The 19940-nt window shown below is 37.9% G+C and overlaps 1 protein-coding gene and 1 long non-coding RNA gene across 2 annotated transcripts in view; both read right to left on the bottom strand.

Moving 5' to 3' along the window:
* Nucleotides 1–19940, bottom strand: part of LOC127527783 (uncharacterized) — a 497464-nt gene that overhangs the window by 3464 nt on the left and 474060 nt on the right. The gene's annotated exons all lie outside the window — the stretch shown is intronic.
* Nucleotides 1118–14843, bottom strand: LOC114651566 (gastrula zinc finger protein XlCGF57.1-like). The gene is made up of 3 exons (XM_028801379.2): nucleotides 14568–14843; nucleotides 9430–9913; nucleotides 1118–5149 (listed from the first exon to the last, which is right to left on the bottom strand). Exons 2-3 carry the CDS (start codon nucleotides 9812–9814, stop codon nucleotides 4104–4106), a joined length of 1431 nt encoding a protein of 476 aa, XP_028657212.1. The 5' UTR covers nucleotides 9815–9913; nucleotides 14568–14843; the 3' UTR covers nucleotides 1118–4103.

The following is a 19940-nucleotide window of genomic DNA, read 5'->3' as shown; positions in this document are numbered from 1 at the left end:
TGTGGAAAAAGTGATGCGCTGTGAATACTTTCCGGGTGCACTGTATGTATGTATGTGTATATGTATATATATATATATATATATATATATATATATATATATATATATATACACATACATATATACATATATATACACACACACACACACATATACATACATACATACATATAAACACAAGAACAGTATTTATGTTTTGAAACAACCTGATTATTTTCAAAGAAAAATTATGGGGAAAACATTAAATGTTATGATTCTGTGTTCTTTAAAAATAAGAACTATGTGCTTGTTTAAACTTTTTTTTTGGATTTGTCTTGTTTTGAGTTTTTTGTAGTGCTGCCTCAAATTTTGCCCTTATTTTTATTAGTATTATTATTATGTTATGTTTCGGTAGACCTTCAATTTAATGGGCTCTGATATAACAGACTTTGGATTCAACAGACAAAAAAATAACAAGGTGAGCTTGATGACTGGTATACACAAGTTATTGTATATTCTAATATGTTGTTCATACTTATACATTACAATAACATTTTCATACATCCTGTACATTGTAATTTCTTCACTACTGTATGTTTAACACATTTGATATAATGGACTTTCAGAAATAAAGGGCACCCTTTTGACTAATTAGTCAGTTAAATTGAAGGTCTACTGTGTCATTTTTGTCAGCATTTTGTTTAACTGCTGTTGATACAACATGTTGTCAGTTTCACCGGAGCAAATCTTCAGTAATGGCATAATTAACATCATCCACATGACAATACAATAAATAGAGCATTAGACACATTATCCAATTTTAGAGATATCTCCAAAAAGAAAAAAAAAAACAACCTTTTGTGTTTGGTGTGTATATATTTCACAAGCTTTACTGTTCAGCATCTTGACACTTTGCTGTTGTTTCCTCACACTGATTCTTTGATTAGAGTTTTTAGTAGAGATGATCTCGCAAACATCCCCAGATCACAATCAGCCTTTCCTTGTCCAAAACATAACATTACATTCTTCTCTCTTTACTCCTTTCAATTTAATACAGGCTAAAGAGTATTAAAGATAGCAGCTTTTTGTTTCAATTACCATTTTATATTCTGCTCCAACTTTTTTTTTTGTTTTGGAAATTGAGGTTTAAGCATACCTGATTCAGGTTTGAGAAATTCTAAGCATTTATTGTAGTTTGATCGTACTTGATTTAAGGAAATTAATTTTTATTACCATTTATATTTCATTGATGACAGCTCAGTGCCCACCTTATGTAAGGTCGAGCTACACCTCAGAAGCTTGTCTGATCTTTTTTTACAAATAAAGCGATTCTTCACTTGAGAAAGAGAAAAATTAAATTTGTTAGCCGCTTCAGGGTTTTGACTGAGTTTTTGTCATGTATGTCACCCAATTGAAATGAACTACACACTCCAATCAGATTTTGTTTCCCCTATTCACCCTTAACAAAATTTATTCCACTTTTTATGCACTTTACTATATAAAAAACATAAAAAAAATTAAAATGGCTCAGGATAAATTTTCAGAAAGAATAAAGGATTTTGAAATTGCAGGGTGCAAATCTCTCCTAAGAATTAAAAAGGCTAAAAGAAAAATAAACAGCTTGGGGCTAATAAACAATTATGAAAGACTGCCAAAGGAATCTAGTTTTAAAACACTTTATGTTCGAGGAATTACTATTAGTGAGATTAGAAAAGCATTATCTACGTACTCTCTGCAGTGTACCAATACTCCAGAATTGGACGAAGACATTCAACAGGAAGAACTGATGTTTAGTTTATCAATCAGCTTCAATAAACTGATTACTAATGCTTAGTTTCAAAATCATCTCAATTTCACAGAAATTTACTACAATAAATAGTTGAATACATTTCTTACATTTTGCACCACTACGAGATCACAAGGTTATAATTATAAGCATGAAGTGCCGCTGTGTCCCAGCAAACCAGAAATGAGAGAACAACTATAAGGTGCCCCGGCGCAACAGCAAGTGGCCAATATATCCAGAATGGCTTCCATCTGCAATTTGTGTTATTAGTTGTGGTTAAAAGTTTCTATCATTCATCTAACGAACATGTATGTCAAGGTGGTATTGGGCTTTCACTGATTTCTACAACTTTTGCATGATTGTACAACCTTTAAAACAAACAAAAAAAATAATTTATTGTGGATTTTCAGAAACCATCACATGGTTAAAAATATTCAGACACCTTCTTAGATTATGAATGAGGTGGTGCTGAACGTTCCCAAATGTGTTTGAACTTGGTGCCTCATAACTGCCTGTTAGTGATCATGCAGCAGTGGATTCTAGCTGGTAGCTTCTCTGTCTTGCTTGTTTGACAGCACTCATTGCACAGTACACCGGCAAAGTCCAAAGAACTCCGTGCAAGCATGAAAAAGAGCGTTGGAGATTTACACAAGTCAGAAATGTCTCTTGGAAAAATTTCTAAATACATTCAGATCCCAAGATCATCAGTTCAAACAATTGTTAATAACAAGTTATTCTGAGCTGTAGTCACTTTGTCAAGGTCTGGAAGAAGACCCAAACTGTTACCCTCAGCTGAAAAGGAAATTGGGCCATGTGGTCAGAAGCAATCCAAGAACCACCAAGAAACAAGTCAGCCATGAACTGGAAACTGCTGGAATACCAAAGTCACCGTACACTGCCATGAGCTGAGAGGGTGCTACCCCTGCTCCAAAATTAACACTTTCAAGCTCGACTAAAGTTTATGGCTGATGACATGGACAAAGAAAAAGCCTTCTGGAGGAATGAAGATTGAATTATTCAGCCACACTGACCAAAAGTATGTTTGGAGAAGAGCAGGTAAGACATTCAACCCCTTCAAACACTGTGCTAACTGTTAAGCATGGCAGTGGTAGCATCATAATCTGGGACTGTTTTGCTGCCAGTAGAACTGGTGCATTGCACAATGTGGACAGAATAATGAAGAAGGGGGATCACCTCAGAATTCTTCTGCATAACTTCCAACCATCAGCTAGAAGGCTGAAACCTGGAGACACTTTGGTGTTCCAACAGGACAATGACCCTAATCATACATCAAAGCTTGATTTAGAAAGGATAAACCATGCTAAAATTAAGCATTTGGAATGGCTTTCCCAAAGTTCAGCACTATTAAAAATATGTGGACTGCACTTAAAAAGGCAGGTCCGTGCAAGGAAACCAACAAATCTGGCTGCTCTCTACCAATTCTGCCAAGAAGAATGGTCAGATATCCAACAAGAATTCTGGCAGAAGCTTGTTGAGGACTTCCAGCAGCGTCTCACTAAGTTGAAATATGCTAAGGTTCATTCAACCAAATACTAAGTGTATTGTATGGATAGTTTTGATCCTGTATGTACAATTTTGACCTTGTAATGGATTCAGAAAACTCACACAAAAGTAAAACTTGTGCACTAAATTTCTAAAAAAAAAAAAAAAAAGATTTGTTTTGTACAATAATTCTGCCACAGAAAAAGAACAGTTGTAGAAATTATTGAAAGTCCAATATCTTCCTGACACACATGTATGTGAGATTACTGGATGCAAAATACTCGCCACAACTGTACCTACTGAAAATGTTTTGATAAGCCTGAGTGTATCCAATAAAATGTAACACTGATCACAATACCACGGGATTGCAATTGTCATTTCTTTAGTAGCAGAAGACTATCCTTTTGAAAGTCTCTCTTAACAAATTCAGTGTTACAACTTTTCTCAGGATTAATTTCTCAACAATGGTTTAGTTTGCTTACTTTTCAAGACAGGAATGAACCTCACTCTTAAAGAGTCCTGAAGTGTGCTTGTTTTCCTGGAGTGATTTTTATGCTGCTACTTGCACTGTTCCTAATAGTGCTTCCTTCTGTAATTCATATGGAGAAATGGTGATTGGTAAGGCATCCAAGATGGGCCTGGAAAAATATTATTTTGATAAAGCCTATTGATCCCAGCACCAGTGCCACAATCTCTGTAGTTTTATTTCTCATCTGGCACATTTCAGATTGCACTTCATGATATTTATTTGTTTGATATTTATTATTTGAGTACCAACTAATCACAAGACCGAAACTTCAATGATTCATGCTTTATTACTGTTTTTCTTTGACAACTACGTCTTTTCTCCAGTATGAGTCAACTGGTGTTTCTGAAGTTGCCGTTTTTCTGTGTATTGCTTATCACAGTCAGTACAGGAATAGGGCTTCTGTCCAGTGTGAAGCGTATGGTGTTTCTGAAGTTGTCTTTTCTCTGTGAATCTCTTGCCACATTCAGGACAGCAGTAGGGTTTCTCTCCAGTGTGAATTCGAATGTGTTTCTGAAAATTGCTTATACAAGAGAATTGTTTTCCACATTCAGAACAGGAGTGGGGCTTCTCACCAGTGTGAATTCTGTTATGAACATGAAGATTGCCTATGTGTGAGAATCGCTTCCCACATTCAGCACAGGAATGCGGCTTTTCTCCTGTGTGAATTCGTGTATGTCTCTGAAGATTCTTCCTCTGTGAGAATCGTTTGCCACATTCAGCACAGCCATAGGGTTTCTCTCCCGTGTGAATTATCATGTGCCTCTGCAGATTGCGCGTGAGTGAGAATCTCATGCCACATTCAGAACAGCAATGTGGCTTCTCTCCTGTGTGGACTCTTATGTGTGCTTTAAGGTTGCTGATTTGTGTGAACCTCTTGCCGCATTCAGAACAACCGTGTGGCTTCTCTCCTGTGTGAATTCTTATGTGTCGCTGAAGATGACCAATTTGTGTGAACCGTTTGCCACATTCAGGACAGCAGTGTGGCTTCTCTCCAGTGTGTATTCTGGTATGTCTCTGCAGACTACCTGGCTGAGAGAATTGTTTACCACAGTGAGTACAGCAATAAAACTTTTGCACAGTGTGAACTTTGGGATGATCCTTAAAATGAGATTTACATTTAAAAGTTTCCCCACACTCTTTGCAGACATACAAACCAGCTACTTTTTTACCAGGTTTCTGTTGTAGATTCTTGATGCCATCAGTAATTATCAGCTTGACGATTTCCGGTTTCATACTCTGTGTCTCAGTGTTTGGCTTACTTGTATTTTCATCAAGATCATTTTGTTGACTTTTGTCCTGAACAGAGTCTGCACCAAATGATGATAAGCAGCAATCTCCATTCTGTTGTAAATCTGTTTTAAGACAGAATCATAGTTAGAAGACAAACATAAGTATCCTAATTACAATGAAACTTTGAATGTTTGATGTTCGTAGCAAAGTGTATCAGCCATTGTTAACCTGCTTATTAAAACACAGGGTGAATGCTGGGTATCTGTGCTTACCTTAGCAACACTGAGTAAGGCAAAAAATCAGAAGGCACCAGCCTGGCATGATTGTTTTGTTTTTATCTTATTTTGTGTAATGCTTTTGATGTTTCCTAGTACTTTTGTTATTTAGGGATTGTGTATTATAGTTAACCCATTTAGTTCTTTTTCATTTCTGGCTTTGTTTTTTTCCTTAGTTATTAATATCTCTCAACTTTTTTTTTTTTCTGTTAATGGACACTGACATTTTGTTTCACCATTGCCATAATGTTAACACCCCATTGGAGAGGGTGTAGTCCTGGATATGATAGTGTGAGACTTCATTTATGCGGTGATTTAAAAGCCACTGCCAAGTCAGAAGGGTCCAGCTGCAAACCCCTTGAGCACTAAGATTCAGTAGCCAATCAGATTGTATGTTTATGTCACATGATTTACATGCTCACATGATGACCTGGAATCTATGGTAGTGCGGAGATGCATGTTCATGTTGTTCATGTTGTTATTTGGATTTAGCAGACGTACAAGGAAGAGCAGGAGAGAAGAGATCTACACAGTTAAGTGCCTTTTGAAAGCCATGTGAAACTCACAATTTTAGCACAAACAACCATTATAGAAAACTACGTGCTGAGGAGGTCTGCAGCTTGACCCCCTGTAGTCTACAGTCACCCAAGATTGTGGACAAACAAGCAGCAAATACTTTGTTATTTTCTGACTTTTAGGACTTGAAATTCTACAATGTTCTTTTAGGGTTTGAATTTAGCAATAGTTAGTGAACAACAAAGTGTGTCTAGCAATTAGGATTCTGCGCGGAGTGTTTAGTCTACCTGCTTCTGACCTCTGCTTCATTAACAAAGTGCCTGCCTCATAAAAATGTTTGCTGTCACACACACTCCATCATTGGCCAGACACAAGAACACATACATGTACTACTCATACTAGGCTAATTTAAAGCAGCCAATCCTACCTACCTACATATATTATATATATATTATACAGTATATATATATGTAGCTCTTTAACCGTACCATAATTACTAAAACTAATATATATAAAACTAAAATAGAAATGTATTTGTGAAATAAAAAGTAAATTAAAACTAAAAATACAAGATGAAGGAAAACTAAAACTAAACTGAATTTCCAAGTAAGATCAGAAATAATATAGAAATAAAAACTAATATAAAAAATCAAAGCTATAATAACCTTGGTTGGCCGTTATCGGTGCTTGTAGTAAACCATAGTATGCAAACAACTACTTAAAGAGTCTGACAGTATGTCTGTGACTGCAGTAGCTAATAAGTAAATGCAACACAAATATTATGAATGCAGCTGCTAGAATCCTTACCAGGAAAAGAAAATCCGAGCACATCTCTCCAGTTTTGATGTCACTACACTGGTTACCTGTGTCATTCAGGATTGACTTTAAAATTTTGCTTATGGTTTATAAAGCCTTAAATAATCTCACCCCATCCTATATATCGGAATGTCTGACACCTTATATTCCAAATCGCAACCTCAGATCCTCAACTGAGTGTCTCCTTAGAATTCCAAGAGCAAAACTTAAAAGAAGTGGTGAGGCGGCCTTCTGCTGTTATGCACCTAAAATCTGGAATAGCCTGCCAGTAGGAATTCGCCTGGCTTATACAGTGGAGCACTTTAAAACACTGCTGAAAACACATTACTTTAAGATGGCCTTCTCATAACTTCACTGTAATTTAATCCTGATACTCTGTATATCCAATTCATTATAATAACCATTCATGGTGGCTCTAAAATCTGTACTAACCCCTACTCTCTCTTCCGTTTCCTTTTCCGGTGTCCTACTCTAAGTACCATGATGTTCCAAAAATGATGGATGGATTAAAAGCTGTATGATCATCAGCATCAAGTGACTCTGTGAGAACCCTAACTACAAAGAGGACTCTTTCATTTATGTTAGGTAGAATGCCCAGAGGGGACTGGGCGGTCTCGTGGCCTGGAACCCCTACAGATTTTATTTTTTTTTCTCTCCAGCTTTCTGGAGTTTTTTTTTGTTTTTTCTGTCCACCCTGGCCATCGGACCTTACTTCTTTTCTATGTTAACTAAGGTTGCCTTATTTTAATTTCTTATTTTGTCTTTTATTTTTCTTTTCTTCATTATGTAAAGCACTTTGAGCTACTTTTTGTATGAAAATGTGCTATATAATGTTGTTGTTGTTCAGTATATACATCATTATTTCAGATTTACATTAACAAAATGTCTGATAGTATATCCATTTTTACATTAGAACTAATTGCTATTGTTTTAAGTTTAGCTTGGGTTAAAGATGTATGCTCAGATTTGGTGTTAATATGTTCTAATTGATTATCAGCTCTGAGCAGTTTAATGTTTGGAAGATCAGAAGGAAGGCCAGATATTTTATTGCACATTGGGCAGCTGTTGTGAAGGTTGCAGGGTCATGTGTTTCTTATGGGTTCCAACTCATGAGGAGGTGGAGAGAAATGAGATAGCTGATCTTTTTGCAAAACAGTCTCTGAGGTGTAAAGCCATTGATACAGAGGTGCCTTTACAAAAATGGGGAGGCAAAAATCTGTGATTAGGAAATGAAAATCTGTCAGACTTATTGGAATGAAGGGAAAAAGGAGCACATGTTTAACATCCTAAAGGAGGTGGGAAATCAGTGTCTGGGTAGGAAGAATAGGAGAGAGGAAGAAATAGTGACAAGGCTTAGAATTGAATACTCTGGATTAAATAACACCATTACTTTAAATTAAAAAACAGGAGTTGGGTTACTGCAGAAATTGTAATGAGCCAGACTGCATAACATTTTATTTGACTGTAGATTATATGAGGTCCAACAAAGAACCTGTATTGATAAGGTGAACGAGTTGGATGTTACACAGGTGTCTCTCGAGAGTGTCAAAATGGAACACATGCGTGTCTATTTGATTTTTTAAAACATACTGTGCTTTACAATGTAATTTTGTTTTTCTTGCTCCATACTCCAGCTCAGTAGGTTGCAGTAATGCACCTTACATTGGTCTGTTAACCTCCATAAAACAGAAAGAGAAGATGAAGAAGAAGAAGAAGAAAAGAGTGAAGGAGAAATGCAAAACACAAACTTTATTGTGGGTGTAATAGGATTGAACTAAGACCAGAAAGAAGACTTCTTCACTTAAATATTAAGGCCCTATTCATTTTGAAGGTAGCCACTTCAAAGAATTACCTGGCCCAGCAGTCCTTGGGCTGATGTACAACAAGAAACAAATGGGACAGTTTGGTGGATCAAGATTGAGTGAGAAGTTTAAACTCTTTTCACTCTGGGATAGCCCATCTGAAGACAGCTAAAAAGACTACCACTTCACATAAGAAATGTCAAGCTTTGTTGACACTGTGTGTTCTCTGTTGTCTAAGATTTTTTTCATTTGCTATTTGTAAACTGTACATGTTGAGGTGTGGGTTTACATATCTGCTTGGTGCTATTTAATTTTTGTGACTAGTATACACTTTTATTTACATTTTTTTCACCGCTCTGCCTGTCTCAGTGGGTCATTGTCTTTAACATAATTATTTTTTTCCGTAGGTCCTGACACTGTGTGGATATTTTTTATGGTCACCATCACATTACAATGAATGGAGGACCAGAGATAAACAGCTTGTGACATCACCACTGCAACAGTTTAAAGTTAATGCCATGCAATTCCTCACTGTCTGAGATATACGAATCTTGGTTCGCCCAGAATACAATATAAAAACATTTGGGTGAATTTCATAATAAATCCGTATTCCTGGCTCTCAATCTCTTGGTTTTTGACTAATGACACCAAATTAGTTTTGCGGTTAAACTTGGACTTTTCAATTTATTGATTTCCTGGTAATAAACTTTATTCTTCTTTATGTCTAATACATAAACCAATCATATTTCTACTCTCTTTCTACACTGTCTGTTTGACATAGGTTGGGGCTATTTAAATTAAAATGATGTGATGTTGGATGGAGCCACTACTTTTTTCTGCTAAAGTTTAAATCCCAGCAAAAATGATTTGCATTCTTAACTTTACATTCCTTGAGATACCATAAGCTTTTATTTTCCTAAGAAGCTTGCATTACCCTAATTTTTCGGTCAATGCCGGTTCCTCTTATTTTCTCATTACTATTTTGCTACTTACATTTTTCCGAATGTGCTGTTGGAAATGGCTGTTCTTGCTCTACTCTCCAGTAATAAATTTCCCCTGAAATGGCTTCCTCAAACTCTGGTGGCTCTGTCTTTACATGGATCGTTGAGCATGATGTCCTTTGAGTAGACTCCAGAGCAGTTTTCTCTTTTTGGACAGCTGTGGCCACCCTTAACTTGGGGTCATTCTCAGGAGACACATCTTCTTTGAATTGTTTAACAGTTTTATTATTACACTCACAGTCCTCTTCTTTAATGTCAGTAATCTCCAACTGACAACCTTCTTTCTTTATGAAGACACCCTCCTGGGTAAGCTGGGTAGACTCCCAATCATAATCTTCTTCCTTGACGCAGATGACGTCAATTTCATGAAATTCCATGGCAGTTGCATTGGCAGTCACTTTCCCTGCCAACAAATGCTGCCCATCACATATTCTCACACTGGACTTTTCCCTGGAAAGACGAGTGTTGTGATTTCCCTGCAGAAAGAACATACACAAAGCATTTAAAAAGGGAGCGAGACACATATATAACAAAGTCACACCCAGGGTCCTAACCTTTTGCTTCCTGTTTTGAACTCAAAAAACACAGGAAGCCAATGACTCCTAATAAAAAAGATGGAACATATAACATTTTAATTACAAAAACAAAAAATTTGGTAGCCCACAACAAACTTTATAAGGTATCCATCCATTATCCAACCCGCTATATCATAACACAGGGTCACGGGGGTCTGCTGGAGCCAATCCCAGCCAACACACAATGATTTAAATTGAACAGAAGTTATTGCTGCACTTAATTATATACAAAGAGAAGAACAAGAAGTGCAGTGGCTCAGAAGAGGGAGGCCGTGTTTTACTAACATGCTGGATTTCTATGAGGAAGCAACAAAAGGATACGATCAAAGTGGAGCACATGATATTATTTATCGTGACTTTCAGAAAGCATAAGGTGCCACTTGAGAGGGTGGGCATCAAACTAAAAAAAGTGGGAGTTCACGGTGATGTGTGTAGATGGGTGCAGAATTGGCTCAGACACAGGTGGCAGAGGTTGAAGGTGCGAGGAACTTCATCAGAATTGTGTGAAGAGTCATGCTCCACAGGGGTCAGTGCTAGGGCTGCTGCTATTTGTAATATATATACTATCAACTGCCAGACAGTGTTCAGAAGCCATTAAAAAGGCTAATGAATGTCAGGTTATATAGCGCCTTCATGTTTGGAGTACAAGTCACAAGAGGTTGTGCTCAAGCTTTATAACACACTGGTGAGGCGTCATCTGGGGTCCTGTGTGTAGTTTTGGTTTGGTCTCCAGGGTACAAAAAAAGACATAGCAGCACTAGAAAAGGTCCAGAGAAGAGCGACTAGGCTGATTAGAGGACTACAGGGGGATGAGCTATGAGGAAAAATTAAAAGAGCTCAGCCTTAACAGTTTAAGCAAAAGGAGATTAAAAGACTTCAGTGTTTAAAATTATGAAAGGAGTTAGTCCGGTGAATCAAGACTGTTATTTTAAAATGAGTTCATCAAGAACACGGGGACACAGTTAGAAACTTTTTAAGGGTAAAGTTTGCACAAATATTAGGACACATTTACACAGAGAACCAGAGACACTTGGAATAAGTGACCAAGTAGTGTGGTAGACAGTAGGACTTTAGAGACTTTCAGACTAGACATGATGTTATTTTGGAGGAACTAAGTGGATAGGACTGGTGAGCTTTGTTCAGCTGAGTGGCCTGTTCTTGTCTAGACTGTTTGAATGTTCAATGAATGTAAAACTTTTAAGAACATGCAAAAACGTTTTTCCTTCATAACTTTTATTTTCACTTACCGTATATACTTGCAGATAACTTCTCCCGCGGATAAGCCGGGACTTGATTTTACAGTATGATTTCTGGTATTTTATAATGTTGGTCGTACAAGTCGAATGTGGAAAACTCACGCTATTGGTCCAAGAGATTACGATATGCTAACGCCCACCTGAAAGAGTCACCACGGAGCACACTGCCTTTTATTTCTATACGGGTGCGGCAATGCCCTGTATCAGCTTGTGCTCCTAACCTTTCCCTTTCGTGCCTACATGACACACGGTAATACCTGAACTATTCCGAGGCGACATTTCCACTGTTTTGTGTTTTTCGTATCTCACACCCTCATTCACCTTTATCGCAAGAGTATCCCTTATCTACAATGGGGCATTTGATCAGAAGAAAATATGAAGTTGGTTTAAAATTAAACGTCATTGAAGTAGCAAAAGAAATTGGTAACTGTGCTGCTACAACAAAATTTGATGCGTCTGAGAAACTGATGCAAGATTGGAGGAGGGAAGTCGCATTTTTGAACGGGCGTATAAGTCAGGTTCTGATTTTATGATCAATTTTTCAGGTTTCAAGACCCGACTTATACAAGAGTATACATGGTAAGTGTTGTGGCCAGTAGGAGATGCTTTTGAGGCATCTCCATAACCTTAACAGACGCCACAGAGACCAAATAACTAAAAAATACTGTGCGCTTTTAAACCTATCATTAACATATTGAAAGGTAACACAAGGAAGAACACAATGAAGAGAGACAAAACTATAAACCTGCTAGTATTCCAAGCCCTGACTAACAGGCAAAACCCCCATCTAACTAGAATGGATCTTCTAGCTCCTTTTCACCTTAAAAGAAATCAAAACACTCCCATTCTTCTCATTTTCAACACCTGGTCTCTGTACCATCCAACACTTGAACCCTTATCCAGCTCATCGGCCAATTCAAAATTTATTCAATTTCTGGCCAAGAGTTCCTTTGAAGCATCAACATGTAAGACTTTCCAGAGTCACTTCAGGAACTCTTAGAAAAACTTAGGGGCTACACTACAGTGAAGACTGAGGTTTTGATGTCAATACTCACTGTTTGTAACTTTGGAGATTGGTGACGTGTTGCATATTCATTAGCGCATGCAAGTAAGAATTTCACTGTACTCTGTACATGGGATAATCAGGACCCTGGCATGAATTATGCCTTGAAAAGGGGCATTAAATGACAGGTACACCTGATCTCTGCCAGCCCCCAAGAATCTGTCCACAATATCTAGCCGGGCTGCAAGCACAACTTAAAATTTCTCTGCTGTCCCCCATTGGAATAATCCTCACACTTTACATTAGTACATTTTCAAAATACTAGGTCGAATACACCTCACAATTACGATACTTGACCACACTACTTAGAGATGCCATCACCAACCTCAATAGTGACGGGTCAATGACTTTTACATTATACTGCAAATCTTTTTCTTATATACTTGTTTGGGTTATTATCCATCCATTTTCCAACCCGCTGAATCCGAACACAGGGTCACGGGGGTCTGCTGGAGCCAATCCCAGCCAACACAGGGCACAAGGCAGGAACCAATCCCGGGCAGGGTGCCAACCCACCACAGTGTTTGGGTTATTATTCTCCCTTGAAAATGATAAAAGATAGATAGTAATATCAGTGTAAATTAAACAAGGGGTGAAAAAAATGAATCTTCATTTCATAAGAAAACCAATGCATAGTAAAGGTGGTGCAGAGCACATGTGTAAAAAACTAAACTTTGCCTCCATTTCACTGTCCTCTACTTAAGAGTTATAACACATAACATTCTTAGATGTGCTTAGTCCAATTTAGGGTTGTAGAGGAGTTGAAACTTAACTCGGTAAGATCGGGGACAAGGCAGGAATGACATCTGGCTAAGATGCAAGCTTTTTGTGTCTCAAATTGGGCCACCCTGTTAATATCCTTCCTTGTTTTAAATATTTTTATTGCTTGTTGCTCTATAACAGAGCTTTAGCCTCAGAAAGGATTAATGCATGTGTGCTTTATGGCAATGTAATTAAGAACAAGTGGAATTTCAAATTGAAATGCAAAATTAGATTTTAAGCTGCTTATCATCATGAGTGCAGAGGAATTCTTACTTGTATGTGCTAATCAACATACAAACACATCACCAGTCTACAACATTGTGATTTGTGAGTAGAAGTAACCGATATTGAGATCTTAGCCTTCCTTACCTGCAAAATCTCAGAAGACAATTTGCCATTAACTCAGTAAGGAAATTTAAATTAAACACCTTAGGCTGCACTTCTATTATAGTCCCACATTGTCATGGTAAGCACATTCACCATGTTTTTTTAACAGAAGATGTGTTTTAGACCAGAAAAAAAGAGGAATCTGCGGTTTGCCTAAACAGATTACAATATTCTGCTGATCCACTTTTTCCAGCAATGGCAGCTTTAAGTCTTTTCAGGCAGAGTTGGTCAGTTTTTCAGGTTACCCAATGGCATGTGTGCACCTTGATTTTCAAACAGTGCTACAGGGTTTCAAACAAAACAGTCTATTGGAGGATATTCGCCTTTCTGAGCCATTCCAAATGCTGTTTAATTCCCTTTTTCAGCTTTCACGTTCACAATGACCCCTTAACTTGGGGTTACTTTTATCCACAATATGTCAGTCGTTTTAATAACCCATTGCTGGAGGCCAATTGGGCGGCATCTGCGTTCTTGCCAATCAATTGCTTGTAAAGTCACAGCTTCGGCGGCACAAACAATGAATACTTACTGTATGCTTTTTTTTTGTTCTACTTTATATAAAACAAAGTCGTGTTATAAAAAAAAATCCGAGTTTCAGTTGTTTGAAATAAAAATCACTTCAAATAAGATTTCATTTCAGGTTTGTTGTTAAAGTTTGAGGATCGAACATTTTTGTAGAGCACTCGAGCTGCACACACATGCCCTGATGTTTACCGTCCGACCCAAATCTCGACCAATGACTGCGACGACCTCACACACAGCTCCCCCCCGCAACATACATACACACATACATACATACATACATACATACATAACTGAAAAACGATCGAAACCCAACGGGGGATGGGGGGATGACAATCTACGGGTTCGCAATTCTACATTTGCGGATTACTGCCATCTGGCAAGTACAAGCTTTCACTTGGTGATGTGGGGTGGGGGGCTGCTTTTCGCTCACGCAACTAAACACCTGCACGAATCCGTGCGCTCTTATAATCCCTCTGGGCTGCGTGCTGTCCACATCTCTGTAAGAACCTATTTGCCCCCCTTCTCCGCGATTCCCGTCCGCTTAACCTCCCTTCTGTCTCACCGGGACTGCTGCTCCTGTCCGCCGCTCTTTTCAGGACGTCCACCCCTTCTTGTCCTTTACCAGAATGAACGCTTCCGTGCGTCTCTCATAAAGTTCGAATTATTTGCTGGTCTGATACTTTTCATTGTTTTCTTTTCAGCCGTCTTCTTCCTCTTCTGGTACCGCTATCAAATATTTTAGCGCTCGTTTCTCAAATCCAGGCAAGCTCCCATTTAAACCTGCACTCACACTAAAGCGGAACTGACCGATCATATGTGTCACACAATCACGTAACAGTTCTTCCTGTCCAGAGAAATTAAAAAAAAAAAAGTATGAGTCTTATATTGTGTAATACTGCCACCTAGTGGGCTGAGAGAATGACGCTGTGGAATAAGAGACTCGCGTCGTGATGAGATAAAAATCTTGGAAGACTAGTCTTTTGAGGGCTTTAGATATGTTCTGTGTTAGGTTTACTGTATAATGAACAAATAAAGGACGGATTTAGTTCTGACATTTGGTTTTTGAGAAGCCAAACAGGAATATTTAGCATGAAATGGAATAATTACTGGAGAGTTTCTGTGGGTACATGAGAAGCCAGGCAGTGTGAATTTATTTGTTTATTAAAAAAAAATGTTAGTGGAGGTAAATATTAAAACAGAGTTGCCAGTTTCCAGATGGCCCAAGAAAAACTGAGGCATTGGTCTTTAGATTGTATGTCTGCCAGGTTGCATATGAGTGGCAAAGGAGAGGCTGGCTTAACAGGACTAGCAGGGCAGGATTTACAGTATATGAAAAGAGGCCTTAGGCTATTCCACTTATGAGGCCCTTTCACCTTCCATTTTTAAGTTTGTAAATTACATGAGAGATAATAAAATACGTAATACGCGTTGATCTTAACCAATACATTTTTATGTTTGTTTATTAGTCATATGCGTAGAATTTCTCCTTATTTTCGGTTCAGTGTTTTTAGTGTTCACTGTTTTTAGAATAGTGTAATTTTAATTTTGCTAACATTTACATTACATTTACATTATTTAGCAGACGCTCTTATCCAGAGCGACTTACAACAGTGTTTGTTAGTTTTTTTCGCATACCCCTTGGGGTCAGAGCGCAGGGTCAGCCATTGTACAGCGCCCCCTGGAGCAATTACAGGTTAAGGGCCTTGCTCAAGGGGCCCAGCAGAGTAGGATCTCTTTGGCACTGACGGGGCAATTTGAATGTAGGCCCCTCTTGATCTTGAGGCCCTAGGCTGAAGCCTAGTTAGCCTATAGGAAAATCCGGCCCTGAGGACTAGAACAAAAAACTGGCGATACTATTCAGATGTACAATGTATGACTTTTTTCTTTTTTGCTTTAATTTTTTTTTTCATATCTGTTGGTCTGTTGATTGATTGTCACACAATAATGATAGAGTCATCATGTAGCTATGTTAAATTCCAGTTCCAAAGCTGCAATGCATTCCAATGGCCACAGCTACAGTCAAGTGCGGCAGGGAGTGTAATATCTTTTGGGGCTCTAGTATTGTTTTAATAAGATGTGCTTCTTTCTTTGGCAAGTTCTTGTTAGGGCCTTGAAAGTTTGTGTATCACTTGTACTTGTTTCTGGCTTTTTTGACTCATTTTGCTCCATTGTTTTGGCTGTCAGGCTTTGCAGTTCTTCTACTCAGCCCTGACTGCTCTACTTCTTGGCTCTCATCAACCTGCAGCCTTCACCTTTTATAAAATAATAATAATAATAATAATAATAATAATAATAATAATAATAATAATAATGTTTTATTATTTTAAAAAGCTCAAGTCAGTTATAACAGCTGGGTAAAACATGGATAATTTACAGTAGTGGTGAGCATACAGTAACAGACAAGTTTTGATTTGCGTACAGTTTCAGGAAAATCACACTCAAATTTAATTCACAGGGAATTTCACAATTGTGAACCATGAAACTCATTGAAGAGTTTTTCAGGGAGTTAAAAGTTTTTTTGGTTGAACACGAGGACTACTGTTTGCTAAAGCTTTTGTAAAAGCAAATCTTAGAAAGATAAAGCTTTGAATAGAATATACATTTCTTTCAGACAATGGTTAGTCTTTTTCCCTGTGAGTTAGTAAGAGAAAACTTTCTTGCTATAACTATTGAGAAGTCAAGCAAAATGACACCATTTATTGGCTAACTAAAAAGATTACAATATGCAAGCTTTCGTGGCAACTCAGACCCTTCTTTCAGGCAAGATGTAATTATTTGAATTAAGTAGTTTCTTATCCTTGCAGATGTCCTAGAATAAAGTTTCTCTGCAAACCGAGTATTATAAGTGTGTATGGTTGGATTCCTTATCATGATGCCTTTCAGGATAAGAATTTCCTTTTTGCATTTCGTTAAGAAGATGTCGTTGTCCTTGTGTGCCAGTTTCTTCCACCGGGTTTTCAATTCCATGTAGTAGCGATACATTTCGTTGTCTTGTATATCTGTAGTAGTAGGGTGTTGTACCGTGTTAACCATTATGAATGTAGTGAGATGTCAAGCAGAATGACACCTTTTATTGGCTAACTGAAAAGGTTACAATATGCAAGCTTTCGAGGGCAACTCAGGACCCTTCTTCAGGCAACTCAGGAAGCTTGCATATTGTAACCTTTTCAGTTAGCCAATAAAAGGTGTCATTCTGCTTGACATCTCACTACATTCATAATGGCTAACACGGTACAACACCCTACTACTATTGTTATATCTAAGATACAGTGTGATCATTGAGTCAGTTGATGTTTAGTATAGGTCCCAGCACACAGGGACTTAAAAGACCCATTTTCAGCATAGAAATTGGATAGGCATACAGTTTTCTGACCGTTCTTAAATGGTTCAGAAACATTTAGGAGTGATTTTGTAATGACTAGAAATGAAACAAGATTTATAAGCTTTGAACATAACTTCTCTTAAACAAGAATTTTTGCTATTTCAATGTTGTCTTTTTTTGTGTATACTGTTTGACCTTGAATTTTTACTAAAGTTTTTAAAAATGGAGATATTTTGCCTGTGGAATCATTTCCACTCATCAGGCTTTTGCTGAATCCCAATTATAAGTTGGAGCTGTTGAACTTTGGCAGTTTTGGATAAACACAGTTACAGCTTTGTTTTCATTTCAGTGTTTGCCTGTGCTCTTTTCTGTAGCTGCCTAAATCACCTGCCCATCTATAAAATCAATTGAACTTAAGCCAATGTGGAAGAAAAATTAGACTTAGGGGTCACATAGTCATTTAGGATAGTGTTTTGAAATTGTGATGGAAGGGTCCCAGCCAGGACACCCCTGTGGTGGAAAGACCGAGGGAGAGGGCATATTGAGGGCAATATCTCCCCCAGAACACGAAAGGGCAAGTGCCTGGACAGTTTAGGAGCCCTGGGTTTCAGCACTTTCGCCACACCCCGGAAGAGGATCTGGGAGCACCTGGAACACTTCTGGGTACCCTATAAAAGGGACCGCCTCACTCTAGTCAAGGAGCCAGAGTCGGGAGGAGGTGGACAAAACTTTCCTGGGGTGGAGTGGAGGCAGAAGGACAAGGAGAAGAAGCAGCAGAAGAAGGAAAGGCTCTTGGGCTGGACTGCATATTTGTACTTTTATGCTTTCCCTTGTAGTCTGGGAGCGAAGAAAAAGCTCTGCCCCACTTAAATACACTGTGTCCTGCCTGTCTGTGTCAGGTTAGGGCAGCTGTACGTGCCCTGGTGTTCCATAATATGCTTACCATATTAAAATATAACATTCATCTTAAAGACATTGCATAAAGTGCTAATAAATGTCACAAACCTTCTCAGGCATATCAGGAAACCAGATCAAGGTCATGTAAACATCAAAATGTAATACACAAAATGTACTGAAAGACGTCTAAGAGATCAGATGTCCTGTATTCAATAAGATTGGACAGTTGTTATATACACAGAAATTTCAATGGTGGAGGATCAACCCATAAAAACAATAAGAATATCATAAAATAGACACTCGGTTGTAAACCAAAAAACCAACCAGGGTATATGTTTGCATTGATTGACACTGTTTTATAAATTCAGTTGTTTTATAAAATAGACCTACACCTTTAATATTGGATCATTTTCATCGTGCTGTAACAGACTGCTATGAGAGATGCTAACTCCTCAGTATGGTTTGCAGGAGTAATAAACAACACAGATGGACACGCTTTACTTCTGCCTGATTACTGACTCAAACGTTTTATCACATTTATCCTGCTATAACAGGGGTGGGCAGATTCAGTCCTGGAGGGCCGCAGTGGCTGCAGGTTTTTGCTCCAAACCAATTGCGCAGCACTTATTGCTCAAGTAACACTTCAGCTTCACTTTAGTCGTCTTGCTCATTAAGATTTTGAACCCTTATTTCTTATTTTAGTCTTAAACAGCTGTATTCTTGGTTTTTAATTGCTCCTAATTAGCAATAACATCCAATGACAAAAGAAACCAGCATTTCTCCATTTAGCTTGTTTTCATTTACACCTGTGTGTATTTATCGTGCACTAGTTGGTTTAATTAAACACTTGGAAGGAAAGTGAAGAGAAAAAAGTGAAGCACTGAGAACAACTCATCTGTTTTAGACTTCAAATCATTTGGATGATATCCTTAGAAAGGAAAACAAATCTAGGATATGAGAATGACCTGACATGGCAGACTTAAAGCACTAGCAAGCCATGCCATTAAATAATTGACAAGGATTGTTTTTTAATTAAGCAACTGGGTTGGAACAAAAACCTGCAACCACTGCGGCCCTCCAGGACTGAATCTGACCACCCATGTGCTATAGGATAAGTATCTTTCTATAATTAAGATGTTGATTTCTACTGTAAAAACATAAAATGATGTAATTGAACAAAATGTATGTGTGTAAGTACAGAAAATAGGACAGAATGATCAAACTTGTTTGTGTTTTGCATACATGACAAAAAGCATATATACTTTCTGGAAGTTTTCTTTCAATGATGTGTGTGACAAGAAAATATACTTATAGGGTAAAGACTTTACCAATTGGAATAATACAAAATGAGTCAGGACGCTATTTTTATTGCTTACGTGGTCAACGATCAGGAGACTAGAAAGCTATAAAAGAGCAAGGATATCTGCGCTCGAGACAGATGAAGTGCGGTGTCCTAGGACTGTATTTCTCTGTCATTTTACCCTTGTCTGGTATGTATCAATAAAAGGTTTTTACTAATTTTAATTTCTTCTTTGTCTTCAGTCACAAAAAGTGTCCACACTACCACATCTCTTGTTCGTATCACTGCAGAGGAGTTTAGCTTCTTTTTTTTAATTAAACACGCCTATATGTTTTATTGAAACATACCATGCACAAAACTGTGTTTTCTCCACAGCAAATGACAGTGCAAGAACATCGCTGCTGCCCTGCAAGCCC

This window comes from Erpetoichthys calabaricus, chromosome 5, assembly GCF_900747795.2.
Source record: "Erpetoichthys calabaricus chromosome 5, fErpCal1.3, whole genome shotgun sequence".
Lineage (NCBI taxonomy): Eukaryota > Metazoa > Chordata > Cladistia > Polypteriformes > Polypteridae > Erpetoichthys > Erpetoichthys calabaricus.
This window is presented reverse-complemented; position numbering and strand designations above follow the sequence as displayed.

Coding starts and splice junctions, on each gene's coding strand:
- LOC114651566 (XM_028801379.2), bottom strand. CDS start 9,814: ATGGAATTTCATGAAATTGACGTCATCTGCGTCAAGGAAGAAGATTAT. Junction 5,150..9,429: donor AACAGCACATTCGGAAAAAT/GTAAGTAGCAAA, acceptor GTCTTAAAACAG/ATTTACAACAGAATGGAGAT.